We start from the raw sequence: 22,174 nt of genomic DNA, 5'->3' as shown, positions 1-22,174 counted from the left end.
AGTGGGATATTTAGAAAAACGATCAAAACATGCAAGGAAATAAATATCTTGATCTTTTTCATTTGTGATAGGTCCTCCAAAGTCAATTTGTATTTCTTCATTAGGCTCTGTACATGGTAGCAAAGGTTTCCATTTAGACGCCGGAATAACAGGCTTAAGGTTCTTACCAATATCAGTACAAGGCTTGCACTGAGCCGCTTTGTTTAAAATTTCTCGGTGCATATACGGCCAGAACGCGTATTGCCCGAGCGTTATCATGCCCCAACTTCCCGGATGTGTCAAGTGGAGGCTTTCCAAGACAGCGTCCTGAATGGAGTGCGGAATTGCTACTCGTTCGTCCACTCAAACACAGCCCGAGCGCACATGTAGGTCTCTCCAGTAGAAGAACAGGTAGGGATTCACTTCCTTACATCTTTGAGGATCATTTTGAAGAATGCAGTCACGTACTTCCTTCAAGACTGCATCCTTACTGGTGAGAACCGCCAAGAAGCCCTTCGTGAAGAGTTGCGTGAGATTGTTCTCGAAGACCTCTTCTTTTGACAGGTCCAAGTTTGGGGAAGTTTGGCCTTCATTAGACGATCTGGTAGTATTGACTGCGGAATTAGGAGTAGACTGAAACGTGACCCGGCTGTGTGTAGGGGGAGTTTGCGGGTTAGATGCTGAGCTGCTCATCGTGCGATTGTGGATTGAATGGATATGAGATGTGTTTGATTGAGTATTGAGATGTGTTTGGATTTGAATTGGCGTTGTACTAGTAGTAGAAGTAGACTGGATTTGTGCTGCGTTTGCAGAATTTTCAAGAAGCAACTGAGTTGTATTACGATTAATGGCAGAAAGCAATTTGGAATAGGTTGTTGAGCGAGGATGCGAGGCACGTGTGGAATGTGTGTGAGTGACGCTGTTAAAGTGCTGTGGTTGACAGGTTTGTGGTGTGGTATTTACATAAATTGCAGCAATAGCCTCGCGAATGCGGCTAATTGTTGCTACCGCAAATTCCTCGTCATATTTGTTTGTAACTTTTGCTTCTTGATTTGGTTGGCGAGAAATATAATCTACCAGCCCCATTTTTGCACCAGGTATATGTTCGATATTAAAATCAAAAGGTAAAAGACGATCGATCCAGCGTGTTAATCTACTATTCTAAGATTTATTAGACCTTGGTTCTTTCATAATTGAAAGTAATGCTCGATGATCAGTGATAATTGTGAATGACTTGCCAAATAAATAATATTTAAAATATTCTACAGACCACACTACACCTAACAATTCTAGTTAATTAATGCTGTAGCCTTCATCATTAGAGTTGAGGAAACGAGACGCAAATGCAACTGCATGCCAGCCCGTAGGCGAACGTTGTTCTAATGCTGCTCCTAAACCCGCTCTTGAAGCATCGCATTTGATCCGCGTTTCCAAGTGAGGATTATAATGTGTCTTTTCTGTGGCGTTTGCTACTTTATCTTTAATTGCTTGAAAGTGTGTGTCATGGTCAGTGTTCCAAATGAATTTTGTGTTCTTTTTTAATAATGTACGAAGGGGATGGCACAATTGAGATAAATTAGGGATGAATTTTCCTAGATAATGAACAGAACCTAAGAAAGATCGAAGTTGTTTTAAGTTTTAAGGTGCTGATAGAGAAGCGATTGCCGCTGTTTTTGACTCAAGTGGAGCTATTCCTGATTGACTAATTTTATGTCCCAGCCATTCAATTTCTGTTTTTGCAAAATGACATTTAGGTAAGTTTATCCGTAAATTGTCCTCATCTAATTTCTTTAAACATTTATAGACGAGTTTTAAGTGGTCTTCTTTAGAACCACGACTAACTACTATAATGTCATGCAGAAAACAATAAGTATTTTGAAGTCCGACTAATGTATAATCCATCACTTTTTGGAAAACTGCTGGCATATCAGTTAAACCGTAAAAACCTGTAATAAAGCGGTATGTTCCAGTTCTCTCACCGCTAATAATATTAAAGTTACAGTTTTGAGCCGTTTCCGGATCTAATTTAAGTTGACTGTATGCGTAATTCAAATCCAATGTTGAATAATATGCTGTTTCTTGTGATGCGGATGTATTCAAATTCTATTGAATTGTGTCAATCAAATTGTCAATATTTGGCATTTGATATTTGTTTTTATGAATAGATTTATTTAAGATTTTGGAATCTAAAGCTAATTTAACTGTTTTATCTCTTTTAACTGTAATTACTATAAAATAAAATAAAATTTTTGTCTGAGCAACTGTTTAATTTTATGATGTGTTTTTCGTCAAGTAACTTTTTAAGTTCTATAATAACTAGTGGTTGTCAGTTAATTGGGACTCGTCGTCCTTTTTGATGTGTAGGTGTAAATTCATTATGAAATGTTGACTTTCTGAATGTTTTAAAGATTTACCGACACGGGTGATGAGATCTGGAAAATCAAAAGAGATCTGCCTCTTGATTGGACAATGATTTTGATCAATATTTGCAACTTGTTTCAATTGAATAACAGAAAAGCCTAGCGTTTGAAAGAGATCTCGTCCAATGATGGGTCGGTGACCGTCTTCCACTACAGTGACATCAAAGCCCGTGGCTGTCCAGCCATTACACTTTATTGATGTATTGATTACACCAACAATCTTGATTATATCATTAGAAAAAGTTTTCAGATCATGTATTTCGGATGACTGTACCCAATAGCTTTCGTTGCATTCGGACACCACTGTGTCCGCCAGACTTTTGTTCACAATAGTGCATACGCTTCCCGAATCCACCAATGCTTTCGTGCTCGTATTTCCAACACAAATGACTAAATTTACGGGTTCTACCTCACGAGTGTCGGTTTTGATGGAAATTGCAGCTACATAGTTATCGTTATAATCATCGTAATCGGAGTCGTAATTGGCATCGTAGATGCTCTCCTGCTGTAGAAGCCTGCTGATATTGTTAACTTGTTCCGCCGCCGTTGCTGAAGTACCTACTCTAGCCGCCTCAGAAACCGAGTCATCTACATAATTTACTCTAGGTTTTGGTTTACTGGATTGTTTTGATTTGCGACAAACTTTTGCAAAGTGGTTAGCAATTCCACAATTTTTACAAGTTTTTCCACGGGCAGGACAGTTTTGTCTATGAGAAGGAGTCCAGCGATAGCCATAATTTGGGCAAATCGTAGGTTTGACAAACTGGTTTGTCGGTGCTCGGGATCTATTCCACGATCCCTGAACATTATTTATCGATTGACTTGAAATTTTTTTGTGGTGTGGGAGTTGGAGTTCCAGAAACTTTCAATTGGTTTTGTATTCCCATTTCAATGTTCATCGCAACCTCAAGAGCTTTTTTAGCCGTCCGTGTTTCTTTGAGTAGCTCCCTTTGGATCTCGCCATCTTGCATATTAGCTATGAAGACATCCCGAATGATCGACTCCTCGTGACCTCCTAGGTCGCAGTTTAGAGACAACTCTCGAAGACACCCGTAGAACTTTTCCACAGGTTCTCCTTTCATTTGTTTTCTAGTGAGAAATGTGTATCGATCAAATGTGATATTTCTTTGCTTAGTGAAACCCTATCAAGGCATTCCCAAAGAACTTTTGTTGTTACTCTATCGATCTGGATACTCGGTTCTTGAGAACCAAATATTCGTCTCCCCTCCATTCCCAAGCTGAGGTATGTTAGAGAGACTGCTTTGCTATCACAATATTTCCAAGGTTTTTCTCCACACAGTATGCCAACAAGTTCTATTTTTTGACATCGATTGAGCCACGAATTTTTGAGCTGTTCATTTCTGGTACGTCGATCTCGTTCACTTTCAGCTGTGCTATTTTCGGCATCATCCTCGTAAATAGGTTCTGGGTGTAGGGTGACCTTGTCCGGAGGGTCTTCAAGGAGAATGTCAATTGAAATGCCTTCTTTAGCCATGATAGCCATTTTTAGCATGATCTGCCATCTATCCCATCGCAATGGAGGTTCAAGTGTTGGTTTTTCCCAAAAGGGCTCGATTCCCAAGAGTGCACGTTCTTTAGTTGCTGACTGCGCCATGTGATATCTCTGACTGTAGAGATACAATTCGTGTCACAAATCCACTTAGAATTGGGTGAATGGATTCGAGATGCGAATCCAAGTTTTACTGAGTTGTTGGATTACCACTTTTAGATTTACTTAGCAATCGTGCTGCAATTGCAGACAAAATTAGCGAGAGTGGAATTTCTCCTCAAATCCGATAGGATCTCGATTAGTGCAAAACAGATTAGATTGAATGCAACTGAATTCAGTAATAAGATTCAAGAGAATGAATAAATAATCAAAAGTGGGGGATGTGGACAATCTGAAATATTGACTTTTTAGTCGGCGGTAAATTACTTGTAGGTGAACTATGACTTATAGCCTGACAAGGGCAAACATAAAATAATTTAGTACAAATTAATAAACATGAACTTAATATGGTACAATCGTACCACACACCTAACTCAACTTGACTTCTGTTGTCACCGTGTTCTCCTTGGTTTCTGTTAGAAAACTTTTAAAAGGTGATAGATATGTCCTAGTAATGCACAATTGCAGTTGTTTAAATCTCTCGGGAAGCAGAATTTTTTTTTAAAGATTTAAACTCTATTTGTCTTCATGAGATCTGTGATTTTTCTGATTTTAACTCTTTTGTTGTTCCTTGTTCTTTTGCAAATCGTTCTCGTTAATTATAGGTCCCAATGGCTCTATATTGGGTTATATATAAATGATGTCCTGATTGGATTCCAATTCTAATGGTTTTAACGAAGTTGACGCTACTTGCTTTCAAACAAAGTAAACGGTTTTTTGGATTTTTTTCAATTTTTCATTCTGTTTCTTATCCTGTCATTAAGTCTCGTTTTGCACAGCTCTTATTGTCTCTCTCATTAGCCAAACTTCATTAAATTTAATAAATGGTTTTTAGTCATATCTTACAGTTTTCTTTACTTTCACAGGACTAGCTCTAAACTCAGTTTTTTTACATTGCCAATTTTTGTCTTTTTTGTTGTATCACATAGTATAATTAGGGATACGTCTCATTGGTCTTTTTATTAGTTACTTTGGAGCTAATCTCATGTTCTCTATTGAGTAATAATGAGATTCTTTCGTTCTTTTTCGCTTTTTATGTTTTTGATTATTTTGCTCGACTCTTTGAGTCGTTTCCGGTATTCGGCTGGCTATGTTTTCTCTGGCTCAAGTTTATCATCATTTAAAATTTTGAAATTTGTTTTCAGACACTGTTTTAGAAACGTTGACTTCTTTTTTCGACTAATGGACTTAAATATCAACTGATTTTCTTGCCCATAATAAATTGGAAATGTTGGTAATTTTCAAGTTGGAAAAGTTGTTCTGAGATGTTTTCTTCCCATAACACTCCCTCCATCCTATTCAAACTGCATACTCAAGCCGCAACCTGTCTGCACGCCCACTTACGTACCTTCCTAAGATATGTTATTCAGTTAGGTAGAAAACCGGCAATTTTTTGATATTTCTGATTTAGAGAAATTGGTGCGGCTTGTCGAGTTGTTTCCGGTTTTCTGCGGGCTATTTGTTATGCAAATTTTCCTTACCGGTTTTTTCTCTGACCAATTTGATTTTTCGTCCTCAAAAACGAGATAAATACTTAACGCCCGTGGGGCCTTAACTTATTTTAGAGTCGTTTGGCTTGCAATACTCTAAGTATGCATTTCACCGGAGCTGTTCGAGACATAACTTTATGGTTTGAAGGGCTGTGTCTTTGGGGTTGCGGTAAGGATGACCGACTGCCTACACTACTCATTGTGAAAGACTTATTGCTGACTTTGGGTTGGCGATAGGCTATGGTCCCCTATTAAAAGTGTTCATTCAATTGAAGCATGCGAAACATGTACAAGAAAAAAGGAAACCTTGCAAGTTTTTCCGCATATATTTTGTAGAATATATATCAAGTGACGCGTTGATACAAATGGTTGAAAGCAGGGTAGATTCCGCCTAAGTAAAAATTTTAAAGGAAACAAAATGTTTGATCTCATTTTCGAACAATCACAACGCACTGAAAATTGCTTTGCATAAAAGAACGAATTCCACTTATTCCAGCATTTAAAAAAAGATCAATTTTTATTATTTGAAAAAAAGCAAACGTTTCGTAGGGTTTTAAATAAAGTCTTCAAAATTTTTCTAAACGACCATCGGGCGTTTAGTATATCGGGCGTTTAGAAAATAAATAAAAAGCATCAGGTTGGAATCATTGGCCTTAGTTTTAGGCAAGAAGAGTATCCGAGCTCTGTTGTTTTTTTTTAAAAAAGTCTTCAGCTTTTAAAAATTTGACAAAGAACCTAGAATTTTGTTCTTGCGCTCTCTTTGAACGGTAGTTTTCTTTTTTGAAATTAGCTGCCAACGTTGTTAGCGTTTCAGAATGAGCCACTTCAAATTTTTAATTAATAAAGCGTTTAGAATGTAAGAAGAAGAATTTACTCTGGTCTTGAAACGGTGTCCTTTTTCACCTCTATTCTTTTAACCCCTTATATTTTAACCCTTATATCCTTTAACCCCTCATTAATTTAACCCCTATACTGTTTCATCCCGATTTTAAATTTCCTACACGTGAGGATAATTAGTTCTCAATCAGTTGTAATTAGTTTAATTAATAGACATTAAAACAGCGGTGAAATGATCGCGGTGAGAATATACTTTTCACACCTCAATCATTTCATCCCGATTTTAGTCTGTAAATTTATGGCTCATAAATAAAGCCTACGACTCAATAGCTAAAAACAAAACTATAACAATTAGCGAATTGGTTATCTCATCACGTCTCTAATTGGCAAATCAAAGCAATTGAAACGAGGATGGAACTCTAGAACACTTCTTGTCACTTTGCATTTTGAAATATTTATGACAACTGCCGACTTTGAATTTACCATTTCTTCCAAAAACAAAAAATAATGGTTGTGGAAGGCCAAGGCCATCAGTTTTATACTGAATACGTAAGTACGTTTACGACTGCCTGAATTTGCTTGAAATATCAAAACTACAAGTGCCTCTTTTCCACATTTCCACAAGATGTCTTATTCGCGTAAACCGTGAGCACAATCATAATGCTTCTATTGGAAAGCCAGCCATAAGTTATAAAAGTTACAAAAGTTATAAAAAAAGATCAAAGCCCGGAGAGAAAATTTTAAAGCCCGCATCAGCTGTAGCGTCCGCAATGGTACCAGTAACCGAAGCTCTAACCACACAGTTAGTATTCGCTGCCGTTGAAACCCAAATTAAAACAAACATCGCATCTTTTAAGAAAGACTATGGAAACTGTCTCAATTCATGATCCGTCGGACCGTCGTTTTGATGTACCAGACGTGTTTAAAGAGTTTTTGCAGTATCACAGCGGAAAAAGACAACCACGAGCGTATTTAAATTAAAAGTGATTCGTTTGTGATATCGGTTCTTGAAGGTTCTTAGTTTTGGCTTGCGGAAAAAAACAATTAAATTATCACTTGAAAACTTCTACCAAATCCACACCCTTCATATATATATTCTCGGTATTGCTCCGGCTTGTTTATGCTATCCTTCCAAACAAAACGGAAAAACGTACAGCCGATTACCTGATGGCTCGGACACATTTGCTCCAGATTGTAAGCCCAATAAGATTTTGCTATATTTCGGACTTGCCCCAATTAATGCATTAATGCACAAAGAACATCCAGCTTCAACACTTTCGGGCCACTATTTCTATTTTACACAACATTTTGATTGGAAGCGTGAAGAACTTGGATTGAAGAAGCTGGTGACCGATAGTCATGAAGTGGCTGTGGTACTTATAATGATCTCTGCTCTAACTTTTGAAAAACTTGGGGAAATAGAAAATTTCTTTTGAATTGATTGTCGCGGAAATGAACCATGTCGCAGATCAACACCATTTAGATAGCTTCGTTTTCGAAAAATAGACGGGCTATCTTTAAATTTTCAATCAAATTATATCAAGTTTTCTTTATATATTCCCGCACAAATCTAGAATCAAAAAGCAATACAGGACATTGCAAGAACAACTAATGCTGTTGATAGCAGGCATTATGGGATACATGGCATGTTCAGCAGATCGCAATCCAAAATTTGAAATGTTTTGGCTAATTTGCAAACAAGACGATGTGGTGCATACTTAAAATTTCTAAATTCCTCATCCGGGCAAAAATACCCAAAGAAAAAGGTATGAGAGCTTGAGAGGAAAGGTGCGCAACTTGATGGAGAGTTTCCAGGATGAAACTAAAATTTATTTTTCAAGGCTATTGCCAATTTGTCATAGTTGTGTTTTTAAAATATTTTTGTGTTTATTTATGTGTTTTCGTTTTAATTTAAATTTGAAATCCATCATAATATTTTTGAGTTGGCGGCCTCATTGAGTCCTCACGTAGTTACGTTAAAGCCTCATTTTGTAAATCATAAGAGAATTTGATCCAAGGCCTTGATTCTATGATAAGACTTCTAATTTGGAGCACAGTTTTGCAACCTTTAGGTATGAAACTTGCACAGCATAGCTGTTAGCAAAAATTAAAATCTGGTTTTCTCTGTAGGTTCTGATAAACACAGGTTTAAATTTTTTTTAATTTGCACCTTTATGCTTGCTCAGAAAGTAGGCTTTAAAATTTCCCTCTATTTGGGAAGTAATTTTTCTTCCGTAATATAGACCAGGACAGTTTTTAAACTTTTTTGATTCAAGTCAAATTGCACAATAAAAGAGGTCAGACTTGTTAAGTGTTCATTTTCGTTCGAATGCAATGCGCTAAAAAGGCGCTACGTCATTATTCGATTTAAAACAAGCAAGCTGTTCAATGTCCTTTTCTTGAAAGTCAGAAGTTTTGAGTTATTTAAGTCCTGTGAACTTCAGCTTTGCTAATTGTTTTTTGGACGCCAAAATACATAAAATGTTTTGGTGTTCAGACGATTTTGGGGTGAACAAATTGCGGGGTTAAATGACTGCGGGATAATTTTATATGGGGTTAAATAATAGCGGATTAAACAAATCGGTGTGAAAAGAAGCAGATCTCTTCAAACTTACAGCAATTTCTCTAGATATCGCCATAACCAGTTTATTTTGACAACCATCAGTGGTAATATTTCGGTTTATAGTTTTATTGCAAACTGGTTAAAATTGTTAAATACATCTCTGTGGACGAGAAATTCTAAAATTATCTTTCTGATGAGCCCTAAACTTTTTTGTTTTGTATTCCTCCTCGTACGAGTTCTTTCACTTGCCGTGGACAAATACAAATTTTCATCGGCATTTGCTCAGGAACTTTTTGAGAGTCAATAGTGATTTTTCTATTACTTTTTCAATCCTTCCTCTGCGATATCAGTGATCAAAATTCAAGACCACAAAAATAAAGGAAAAAGAAGAGCGCAGAAATTGATTCTTTTTTCATAATACTTTAGAAATGTCGTTTTTAGATCTAAGTTGACCTTGAGAAGGGTCGTAAGTATGTTCAATTTATAACTGAGGCTGTGCATCTGCGAACGTCGAATTTTGTCCTTTCAAAATTTAATTTTTATGACCAGTTAGAAAATTATCGCGAACACACATTACCAATTATCCTTGTCTTCTCTATTTAGTCAGCCTGTTACTTTAGAAATTTAAAGAAAACTGCAATCGCAAATACCTAACCTGAATTACCAATGATGTACTTTAAAAAAACGAAGCGGTCGGAAGATGTGACCTTTCTGTCTTTCTATGTGGAATAAGGATGCTCGTTAATGTGCGTTCGCACATGATGTTCCGACCCGAGCTCATCAACATTTTTGACTTAATTGTCAACCTAATGATGAGTTAATTAAAAATAGACGTTTGAATTTTAAAAAATCGTTACAAAATTGAACTACTAAAGGAATTGCATAATACCATGTCTCAATACAGGGCTCACAAGATCTGCCATTAGAAAGACTACGAGAAAATAAATAACAAAATAAGCAAAAACAAAAGTTTTTAGCGAATACGATAAAAGCAGAGAAAAAGAAACACAAATATTGACCACTCACAAAACTTTTATAAAAACGCATATTGTCCAGCAAACAAAACATCAGTTACGACATGATATCAATCGAAAAATAATTTCTGAATTTAAAAAATTGGATCGAACCTCTCAAGGATGAGAATAAATTACAAGTTGACGAAAAGAACAAAAACATAGAAGTAAAAAAAATTTTTAGAACGAACAACATCGTAAAATTTACTACTAATCGCTATAAACTGAGTGATTTGGACACATCATTAATTGGATCCTCTATTAGAAGCCTATGCGACCAGTCAGCATTTTATGACTACATGAAGAATTTAAAAAAAGGCAAAAAATGCAAATTCAAAATAAAATTGAGCAAGGAAAAGTGTCGGAGCCAAGAAAAAAAAATAGTAAAAAATAGTAGTAATCGCAAATAAATCTTTAGCAGCGATGGGGTTCTTCTCATTTTTAACAATATGACTTCAAAAATCAACAAGTTTGAACAAATATAAAAAAAACCACGAAATTTTTGAGAGAACCCGTTATATCAACGCTGTTAAATTCAATGGCTTTGGCCGGAAGACAAAAAAGATGCTAAGTTATGCCTTTAAGAGAAAGCACGGATTTTTATCAATCATAAGTCAATAACCGGACATCAGAATAAGTCTTATGATTATGAAAACAACAAGTATATGCAAAAACCAAAAATTCAGTACAAAACTCCGAGAAGAAAGTATCGAAGCCATTTAAACCAAGCCCGTTTCTCTTAACTCTTTATCTATGATTCTTTGGACGTCTTTTATAAGCCAATGTGAACTATCAATCTTAGGATAAAGAGATAAGATTTCAAAAGGAACCAAATTTACAAAAAAAAATCCGAATTTTTTTTGAAATTATGAGAACTAACAGCATCGAAGTCATAAAACAAATATTTAGCAGATAAAACAATTTTCCAAAGTATTTTTCATTGCAGTAAAATGGAGGGTGGTCCTGTCATTACTGTGACTAACTCATAATTCATGAAAATTGTTTGAATAGTGGTTAGTGTCCAAAAATGTTTTTTTTTAAGTCTTAATAGCCACTAAATTCAAAAGCTCTCAACGGAAATAAAAAAATACGCAAAGTTACGCCTCGATAAAGAAATAAAGATGTTTATCATACTTAGCTTATCAATAAGACGTCAAAATAGGTCTTATGAAAACAACAACAAAAGAAGTCAAAAACCAAAAATTAAGTGGAAAAGTGCAAGAAAGTGTCGAAGCCATTTAAACTATAAATTTTTTCCTGCAAACTTTAACCATGATCCATTGAACGCCTTTTTTATATCACTGAAAACTATTGCTATTAGGTTAAGGTGATGAAATTTTAAAGGGAAACGAAATTACAAAAAAAATATACAAAGATTTATTAAAAAAATTATGAAAACTCGAGTCCTCAAGTCATAATATCAGTAGTTAGAAGATAAAATTACTAGCAAGATTCATTTTAGTTGCAGTATAATAAAAAAGGTCATGTCATTACTGACTTAAAGTTCACGAAAACAAGTTTAAGATTAGTTATTTTCCAAAAAAATTCTAAAAAGTAATTTATTAAAGTCTCAACAGCCATTAAATTCAAGAGCTTTCATTGGAAGTAAAAAAAATCACTACGCTATGCTCCGATGGGCAGAACAGGATGCTTATCATCAATATATCAGCAAAAAGACATCACAACAAGTCCTATGATTATGAAAACGACGTTAAAAACAGGCAAAAACCAAAAAAAAATTCAGCGGAATTTTGAGGAGAAAGAGCCGAAGTCATTTAAACCATATTTTTTTGTCTGAAAACTTTATCTAGGATCCATTGAAGGTCTTTACTGAGCCAATGGGTGCTGCCAATGCAAACATAACCAGAAAAGATTTCAAAAGGAATCAATATTTAAAAAAAATCCGAAGTTTTTTTGAAATTACAAAAACTCGTATAGTCGAAGTCATAGAACCAATAGTTAGTAGATAAAACCGTTTCCCAGATTAGTTTTGATTGCAGTTGAAATGATTGGGGTCCTGTCACCTGTCATTACCGAAACTGACTTATTTTTCATGAAAATATATTTAATATTGTTTATTGTTCAAAAAATTTTCAAAATTTTTTTTAAGTCTTGACAGCCATTAGCTGTCCAATTAAAGCGCTATAGAGGTTTACCTAATACACATAGGAAAGCCGATTACACTATTAGTTAGCGAGTTTATGCCATAGGGCTCCCAAAACTTAGTTACATCTCAAAAAGAAATCAAGATTTCATTAAAAATTTCGAAAACTCAAAAGAGTCGAAGACAAAAAAGGCATGAGCATTTTTTTGAAGTTGAACTTTTTGTTCATTGATTATCATGTGACTGTCAATGAGATTTGTCATTGAGGGAACCTCGATATGAAAATGACTAGTCTCTAAGTGACTTAAAAAACAGTGAAAAATAGGAAACAATTTCTAAAAAAAAGCTCTCAAATTGAATTCGAGTTTTTTTATAGTAAATTTTCTCACGATACCAGAGCTAGACTTTTTATCGGTCTTCTGGTAACACAAAATTGTTTCATTTTGTAACGTGAAAGTGTAATTTTGAAATAACATATTTACAGAAAAGCCTTAATTTGAACAAAATTTACGCTAAAAGTGAACAAAATCATGCAAATATCACTTGTTCACACAAAACTTTAAACCTCAATAACTCCTAGAAAAATACGAAATTCAAAAAAAAATATTTAATTTCGAATTCTACGCTGGACGAGCTTTTTAATGATACCACTCACATTTTTCTATGATGAATATATCGATCGGCCAAAATTTGACTGAACAAAAAAAAACATTTGAGTATAGAGTTCCCCCCCCCCACAAGTGGGGTCCGAACAATGAAACATTTCAGCTGGTAAATTCAATTATTCTCTATAAGCGAATAACATACATTTAAAATAGTTTGAGATATAATCAACCCGCAAAACAAAACGGAAACGTTGCTCATATCCACAGTTCTTTTTGATCAAGACAAAAATGGCGAGCGGAATCTGCGTATATAATACTACGAGTCATATCTAAAATTTCATTCTGCAAGATGACTCAAGATTTGCATTAAAAAGTTTGTTTCTTAATTGTGTAAGTAATTTAGCTGTGAGCATCGGCCTTTGTAAATCTTGCATATTATGTAAATGTTGCATTTTACCTGCTGGGTCAACAGAGAACTCGTAAGCTGATGGGAGATCATAGAGCATGTTGTACCACGGGTAGATTGCATGCACTCCTTTTATTGGATACAAGTCACTCTAAACGTCAAAAAAATCCGAAGACTTCTTGAGATCATGATTCATATTAAAGAATGAAAATATTGAAATTCTTTTTGTTTGATGAATGAAGCCGTGCCATAAATAAAAGTGAATACTTGTTATTAACCTGCTCTAGCAGCTCTATTGCAATGATAGTGACTAAAGATCCTCCGGCACTGTCACCGAATAGCTGAATATCATTCTTAGTGATACCCAGATCTTCGCTGTTGTCAAACAGCCATTTCACCATCCCAATACAGTCCTGTATCCCTGCCGGAAATCGATGCTGAGGTGCCAATCTGTACCTTATGAAGAAAAGTTCTTTGCCAGTCTCTGTCTCAATTTCTGCTACAGTTCCTGACAGTCCCTCTGAAATTTAACTTGAAACCAATGCTGTTCTATTTTTTTTTCGAAGGTCAGATCTGAGAACTCCTATTTTGAACGAGGTAATGTCTGGACAGAGGCATTACCGGAGTTTAGATCTAGCCAGGAACAAGACTATTTTCAATAAAAGGAGTTAACTGTCAATTTGGAACTATAGTAAAACTACTCAAAAAGGATAAAAATTGTCTGCGCAAGAACCAATAATACACATTTTTGCAAAATGGAAATCAAAAATTCATTTTTAAACAGTAATTAAACAATATTAAGTATACCACATAATTTTAACACGATTACAACAATCTTTACAAATCAAAGAACAATTGCAAAAGTCATCAATCAGAAGAAGAGTCCTTCAAGTAATACTTTTTAGAGCAAAATTTTTGCACATCGTGATTCAAAGAGAAATTAATTAATTTGGGAATTGTTTCCACAAAAACTGATGAGTTGATCAATGTCGCAAATATAGATCTCTGATCTTAAGCAAAAGATTCCTAATTACATCCCCACTGCAGAGAACAATATTTTCAATTATACGTACGTCTGGTTGTGCTAGAAATCAAAAAAATACGCGCGCTCTATTTTCTTGCAGTTTTTTGTTGATGACTGTCATCTTGCATCTGTTTATATTTTTTGCTTAAACATGGCATAAAGCGATCTTTCTAATTGATCATTGCTAATGCACGAACTAAATTTCCTCCCAATTTCTGTCTTTCTGATGATTGTGCTCATCGTCTTTGGCGCCTCATATCCTAATATATATGTGCAATTCGCGAATATAAATTATTTTGTGTTTTCTTTTAACTGTTGCTGAGAAGCAAACTCCTTTATCTTTTTAAAACAGTTTATCATATATGATTTTGTTGTTTCTCCAGCGTGATGAAGTCTTGTTGTTCCAATCCACTTGTGGGGGGAGGAACTATATACTCAAATGGGGTTTTTTTGCTCAGTCAATTTTGGCCGATCGATATATTCATCGTAAAGAAATGTGAGTGGTATCATGAAATTTTGTGTGAACACGGGATATTTGGCATGATTTTGTACACATTTAGTGTAATTTTTCTTCAAATTAAGATATTTTCTATGAAAAAAAATATTTCAAATTTAAATTTCATGCCACAAAATGAACCAAATGTGTGTTCCTAATAGACTGAAGGCGATAAAAAGACTAGTTCTTGGCTCATAGGGAAGTTCACTATAAAAAAAATCGAATTCTGTTTGAGAGCTCTTTTTTTAGAAAACTTTTTAGTTTTTTTGTTTTTTTTTAAGTCACCTAGAGACTAGACACTTTTCATATCGAAGTTCCGATAACGACAAACCTCATTTACAGTCAAGGGAAGCCCGATGAACAATAAAAATTGTTTTCAAGGAATTGCTCATGTGTTTTTTGGCTTCGACACTGATTTTTCGAAACTTCAAATGAAAATTTTTTAGAGTCCTAAGGCATAAAATCATTGACTAAAGGTGCAATATGTTCCATAATGAGCATTAAGTGGACACATCTAGCGCTTTGAGCGGACAGCTATTGACTGTTAAGACTTTAAGAAGAATTTTTCGAATAAAATAACTTTTTTTTGAACATTAACCAAATCATAATTTTTTTTCGTGAATTGTTAGTCAGTCTCAGTAGTGACCGGACCCTCTTCCTTCCTATTCCAACCAAATTTTATCTGGTTAGCGGTTTCATATACTGACTATTGGATATATGACTTCAATGACTCAAGATTTTTTTTTTAATTTTTGTGGTTAATTTCGTATTACTGGTTACCTTTGAACTCATATCATATTATCCAAATATTGATAGCTCCCATTGGCTTAGAACATACGTTTAATTGATCACTGATAAAGCCTTCAGAGAAAAGCTAATGTTTTAAATTTCTCCGACACTTTCTTGTCGCATTTTGCTACTGAATTTTTGATTTTTGCCTGTTTTTGTTGTTGATTTCATAGTCATAGGACTTATTGTGACGTTTTATTGATTAACTGTGCATGATAAATATCCTTTTGCTCCCATCGAGGCATTTTGGAGTGTATTTATTGACTTCTGATGAAAGCTATTGAATTTAATGGCTGTTAAGTCCTATAAAATAATTTTTTGAAATTTTTTTTAAACATTAACCAAACTTAAACAATTTTCGTGAACTGTTAGTCAGTCTCAGTATAGAGAGGACCACCTTTTTTCTACTGCATGCAAAATTAGTCTGGATTGCTGTTTTTTCTACCTATTAGTTTTAAGACTTCAATGGCACGGGTTTTAATAATTTTTTAATTTTTGGTTACTTTTTCTTATTCTTGGTTCGCTTTGATTTCTTATTACATTACCCTAATACTGATATTTCCCAATGCTTTAAGTAAGACGTTCCATGGACCACAAATAAAGTTTTCAGAGTAGAGCTTATGATTTAAATTGCTTCGACCCTTTCTTCAGGCACTTTTTTACTGACTTTTTCGTTTTTGCCTGTTTTTGTTGTTGTTTTCATAGTAAATGACCTGTTGTAATGGTTTATTGATGAAATTTGAATGTCAAAGAACGTTGTTGTCCCACCAATTCAGCATATTTACAGGCTTCCGTTGAAAGCTATTGAATTTTATGGCGTTAATACTACGAGTTTTCTCGTGGTTCTAATGTATTTGGTGGTTCTAAAATTTCGTGGTTCTAATGTATTTGTTCATATTTGATGATTTTTTGAAGTTATATTGTTAAAAAAGAAGAATCTCATTGCCGTTAAAAAACTATTTAAAACAAGAAAAGTTTTTTCTGAAAGTTCGCTTTTTAACGACTTCGACACTTTTCTCGCTCAATTTTTTTTTTTGAATTTGCTGTTTTTTCCTGTTTTTTTTGTTATTTAGGTAGCCGTAAGTTGCTGACCGGTCGCATAAGCTTGTAGTTGAAGATTGAGTGAATGATTTTACCCGAAGAACTCAGTTTATAGTGAAAAGTCTTAAAGTTTATGATATACATTTTCAATTTTTTTCAAAATTTTCAGTTTTTGATGTTCTTTTCGTCAACTTGTAACTTATTTTTATCATTGAGGGATCCCGTTCGTTTTCTTGTTTTTCAAAAAATAACATATCTACTTATTTGATATTTCACTGAAGTTTTGTTTGTTGGATAATATGCTTTTTTATATACAATTTTTGAGTGGCCAGTTTTGTGTTTCTTTCTCTCTTCTTTCAACACAGTCGCGTACTAACAGATGCCAATGATTTTCAAATGTGGCCCAGGTAAACTTAGTTAATATCTCAGTATAAATCCTTTAGTGGAATTAGTATGAATTTCAATTGAATTAAAAGTACATAATATTCAGATAAAAGCTAATGATTTTAATGGTATCAATAATTTGTGTTTTCGCAAATCGTTTGTAATGTTTTGAGTTGTTCTGCATCTTTAATCCGTTTCTAAGGCTTAGTCTGACCAAATACAAATCCTTTTGGTTTCGTAATAACTTTTTAGTAATTTGTCAAGGTTTATTTAGTTAAAAACTAATGCTTTTTTAATTTTTTGAAGTTTCTTGGTTTATAAAATATTGAACTATTTTTGAGTTTTGCCTCATTATTCCTTCTCTTTGTCGACTTGTTACCTATTCTCATTAAGAAACATTTCCATCTGCTGTATAGTTAGAAAAAAGTAAATTTGTGTAGTTAAGGTTTTATCTGACTGCATTTTGAGATTGTTACTAGGTGCTTTTAAATTTTGATATTCAGTTTTTGCTGCGAAGTTTTTGTTTTTGCTAATTTTTTGTTTGTTTTTTTTTCTCGCAGTCTCTTTATCGGCAGATCTTGTTGGCTCTGTAATGAGGCATGGCATTATGTAATTCAATTATTGGTTAGTTTTGTAACGATTGTTTTAAACTCAAATATCTATTTTTGTTATATCGTCATTTGGTTGACAATTAAGTAAAAGAATGTTGATAAGCTCGGATCGGAACATCATGTGCGAACGCTCATTAACGAGCCTCCTTGTTTCCTTGCTTATCAATTGGTCAATACTGTATTTTGGTAAAGTCATTTCAAGTAAATGTAGTACAAGTGGATCCATTCTCCTTCGGAGAAAAACTCCCGCAAGTAATTACTGACACCGAATGTTTTCGCCGTTCATCTCATAATTTTATCAATGTGTTCTATTTTATTCAACGGAGACTATTTTATATTACATCTTATTTATTAGATAGGAGACATTGTTTGTGTTGGGCTCATCCAATGATTTTTGCGTCCATTTTCTAGCACAACAGTTTTGTCTATATCCGAAGTCAATCTTTTCTGACATCGAATGCTCGACCCCAATCATAAATCTTTTATCAAAAATAGTCACATTATAGATTACGTTTCTGTCCGCTTTTTTGGTGAAGGAAATAATTTTGCATATCACAGGTAATTGATTTACATTGAACAATGTCTGCAAATCAATCTCTGCAATTTGCAATAAAATTATATGATTAGCAGTAACATAGGCTTCACCGCATCAAAAGTTGCACACTGTGCTATCATATTTCTTAGCGTTTTTGCAAAATGTTTTGTGAAACATTATCCGTCATCATCTAATACGTTTGCCTCAAATCCAAACTTATTTCTGTTGAAAATGTTGAACTGATCTAAAAATCACAAGAATATTCTGTACAAAATCAATTCAGAGGCTTTGTTTTTCTTTGCTGATAGGGAAACTCGTCTGTAATTGGAGCACCTATTTTTCACACGTTTTTTCTGCACAGGATTTACTTTTCCTTGAACCAAGAGGAAGAGTTTGTTTGTCGAAAGTTTTCAAAGTTTCTTGGGTAATGGAGAGATGGCATCACTGAAAACTTCCAGTTGATTGCTCTAAATATTTTTTATTTGGTTTTGGTTTTTAAGAAGCATTTATTATCAAAGACTTCTTGGGGAGTAGTCTCTTTGAGGAAAATTTGTTAATTTTAAAGAAAGTTAGAACCAGAATAAATTTTTTGCAACTATTTCAAGAAAATATTCAATTAATTTTTTCACAGTTGGATTTTTTGCTGTTCTAGATTGTTCAATTCTTTGTGTTATTGCTCACTGTGCGTAATTTTTGTTTAAAACTATTTGTACTATTTCTCTGTGACTAATTCCCACAAAAATATGAGTTATCGTCTTCAAATATTTGTTGCAATATTTTCATCTGTTTCGGGGCAGTCTCATACAACTTTCTATTCTTCTATCATTCTACATTTCGACTTCTTGAAACACCTGATTTGACCATCTAATATCAAAAAAAAGTTCAAAAATGGCGGCGAAGCGTTAGGAGAAAGAGAGAGAGAGAGAGAGAGAGAGAGAGAGAGAAATAAAAAAATCTTAATTAATTTATTAACTGTTATTAGAAATGATTATTGCAATATAATAAATAAATAGCTCTCTATTTTTATGCAAAAGACTCCTAATTTTATCTCCACCTCAAAGAGCTGTGTTCTCAATTACATTTAGGTCTGGTTATGCTAGGAAATCAAAAAATATACTCGCTCTTTCTTCTAGCATTTTAGTTTTTCATGATTGTCATCTTGCATCTATTTCTATTTTTTGCCTAAAATTGGCGATCAAAGATTGAGCTAAGATTGATATCTCTAATTTATCATTGCTAAAGCTTAAATTAAATCTCTTATCAGTTTTTGTTTTTATGAAGATTGTAGTCATCGTCTTTGTTACCTCATATCCTCAAGTCTATGCAATTCGCAATCGTATTTTAACTTGTTGTTCTTAGCTGTTTCAGCCAAGCAAACATCTTTAACTTGAAAATCTCAAAAACCATTTTTGTTGGGTGTCAAGAGTAATTAAATCTGATTTCCTTGCTTTTCTTTAATCAATGCCGCAGATTTAATGTGCATAAATTGAATTTTAGAGAAGAATTCTCTCAACTGACAACTAACACTGGATTTTCCTGCCGTTCATCTCAAAAATTTATCAATGTTCCGCTTTTAACTTAGCTGAGAGCCTCACCTATTTCCCAGATAGACATTTTTGTATTAAAATCACCAATTTTGTTCTCATTACCTTACTATCAAAACTGTTTTGTCTATATTCATTTGTCTGTATTGTCAACAATTTAGACATTGGATACACTAGAACCATTATTTCATCGTTATCACAAATCTCTTATCCCATTGTAGATTGCTATTTTCATTATAGACTTCTTCCGCTTACATAATGAGCTAAGTAATTTTGCATATAGCAGGTAAATGATTTAAATAAAGTTGAGAAAGTAGAGGGCAAAGCAACGATCAATGGGTTTCACCCTGCTAAACTAGAGAATTTTTACACTTATTTTTCTGATAGCATATTAAATGTATTCTGTTTGCTATTTAAGATAACCCTTTTTCAATTTTCAATTACAGTTTTCCTTTTCTGCTAATTGAACTGAAACTCTATAACTAATAGTATCAGAGGTTTTTGTCATGTCACAAATTCTCGGTATCTTTTCATCAATATTTTTTTTCGCTGAACTTTTTTGAGATTAATTACTGCATCAATTGTATCATGCTTGCCTCAAACCCAAACTGATTTCAGTTGAAAATGTTGATTTGATCTTAAAATCACTAGACTAAATCTTTTCAGAGACTTTGCTTTGCTTTGGTGTTGGGTAAAGTGGTCTGTAATTGGAGCAACTGTTTTTCACGCTCTTCGCTGGACAGGATTTACTTTGCATTGGACCAAGAGGAAGAGTCCGCTTGTCGAAAGTTGTTTTGGTTAATAGACAAATAGTCTCACTGAAAACGTTAAGCAATATCCTCACAAATTAGTTGATTGCTGTAAATATCTTTCCTGATTATTTAAATGTGTATATAATATCAAAACGTCTTGACAAGTATTGCTTTTGAGGCAGAAGCTATTTGGACCTATTTTTAATTTTGTGAAAAATTGGAACAACGTTGATTGAATTGTTTTGGAATTTGATTTTTCGCCGTTTCAGATTAGTTATTAGTTTGATCTAGCTCACTTCTTTTATGAAGTAAAATTTTTTAAATAGTTTGTTCTATTCTCCTGGGGCTTTTTTATTAAAAACCTGAATTTCTGTCATCAAATAATTTTTTGCACTGTTGTTATCTGTTTGTTTTCGTTGAGCCATATAGTTCCGTAGAGGGATTACTTCTGTATTCGTTTTGCACTCGCTCTTGTTTTAGTTGTTTACCCATTCCTTACTACTAGTTTATATTACTTTTTGGTATAAATTTGCTAACAAATGCTTCCAATTTTTCTTTGAGAAGTCGCAATGATAAATAATTGTTGATTTTTTAGTTTTTTCATTGCTCAGTGCATTCCAGAGCATTTGGTTCGCCTTGAAGCAAAACTCTTCCAAGAATAATATTAAACAATCAGAAATTGTGCACAAAAACATGCACATTTTTTGACAAAAAAAAAGAAGAATAACGCATATTAAAAAAACCTAATTTTAACATCTAATTTTGCCTATAGTATACTTTTTAATTTTTTAATTGGTTTTATGATTTTCCCCAACAAATTTTTAAACACTTGACCTCTGGTCCAATTTTTGTTAATTATGCTTATAGGTACTCGAGTCGAAGTGAAAACAACCATTTTTTGTGAACAATTTTTGCAATCGGTCAACTTACTTAACAGTTTTCAAATTTTGAGCAAAAATTTTCTTAAATTTTTAACGCAAATGTTTATGCGAAAATGCGAAAAAAATGTGAACATAGGTAGCAGAAAAGTTTTAGTAGTGGCGGCATTCGCTTTTTAACTCAGCAAAAACATAGGCAAGGAATTATTTAAAAAAACAATTGGTTCGAATAACTGATGCAAAGTTTCGAATCTCAAACTATTTTTGCAACCAGGTAATAGAATTGAAACTATTTTTATGACCAGTAATTGGAAACGGCTGTGGAAACTTTTAATAAAAACTGCTGATTACACCTCATTCGCCTCCTATCGTAAAAAGTAATTTACAAAATCAAATCTTTTGTTTTCCAATGCGTTTTCCTTGAACACGCTTGAGTAAAAGCACCTTCTATCAGCCCATATGGTACTGAAGACTTATGAACTCCCAGTTTTACCACTTCTGTTTTTTAGAGCGCAAATCTATTTAATATTCAACGATAACGTATTTTATGTTGGTATTAAAGGTGAAAACACTCTTTCGTAAGCTGAATTCTTCATCCAAATCGATATAAAGCAGCGTATAAGTTATCGTAAGTACATAGCAACTTTCATAAAGTAGCGTATTAAGCTTAGAATGACGTATTAAGAATACGGCGAGCATATCAACGTATTAACTCATCGATGATAGCAACAACGTGTCAGCATTATCGGTGTACAAAGCAACGTGTTCTGCAAGCAAAGGTCAACAATTCAACAAAGAAGCTAAAATACGTACATAGCAACAAGTGTTTTTTAGACAGCAAAGTCTTTTTGCTCATTTAACTGGTATCAGTCTAGCTTTGACACTTGAGATCAAAGCTGGTCACCATTCTATTCGAAACCGTGCAAAAAACCGAAAACTATTAAGTTCAAACGAGCCTTACTTGATAGGTTTATTTATTAGGTTTAATGAAATTATGTTATTTGCACCTTTTCCGAGCTTTGTACGTAAATTGG

At 33.9% G+C, this 22,174-nt stretch overlaps 1 protein-coding gene across 1 annotated transcript in view; it reads right to left on the bottom strand.

Moving 5' to 3' along the window:
* LOC142337095 (arylacetamide deacetylase-like) overlaps positions 1–22,174 on the bottom strand; it is a 53,745-nt gene that overhangs the window by 5,837 nt on the left and 25,734 nt on the right. Inside the window, exons 3-4 of the mRNA XM_075386173.1 lie at positions 13,365–13,606; positions 13,138–13,237 (exon numbers count right to left, since the gene is read on the bottom strand). Of these exons, the coding sequence (XP_075242288.1) occupies positions 13,138–13,237; positions 13,365–13,606 (342 nt within the window). The remainder of the gene's footprint in view (positions 1–13,137; positions 13,238–13,364; positions 13,607–22,174) is intronic.

Source organism: Convolutriloba macropyga, chromosome 3 (genome assembly GCF_964194025.1).
Source record: "Convolutriloba macropyga chromosome 3, txConMacr16.3, whole genome shotgun sequence".
In the NCBI taxonomy this organism is placed as follows: domain Eukaryota; kingdom Metazoa; phylum Xenacoelomorpha; order Acoela; family Convolutidae; genus Convolutriloba; species Convolutriloba macropyga.
This window is presented reverse-complemented; position numbering and strand designations above follow the sequence as displayed.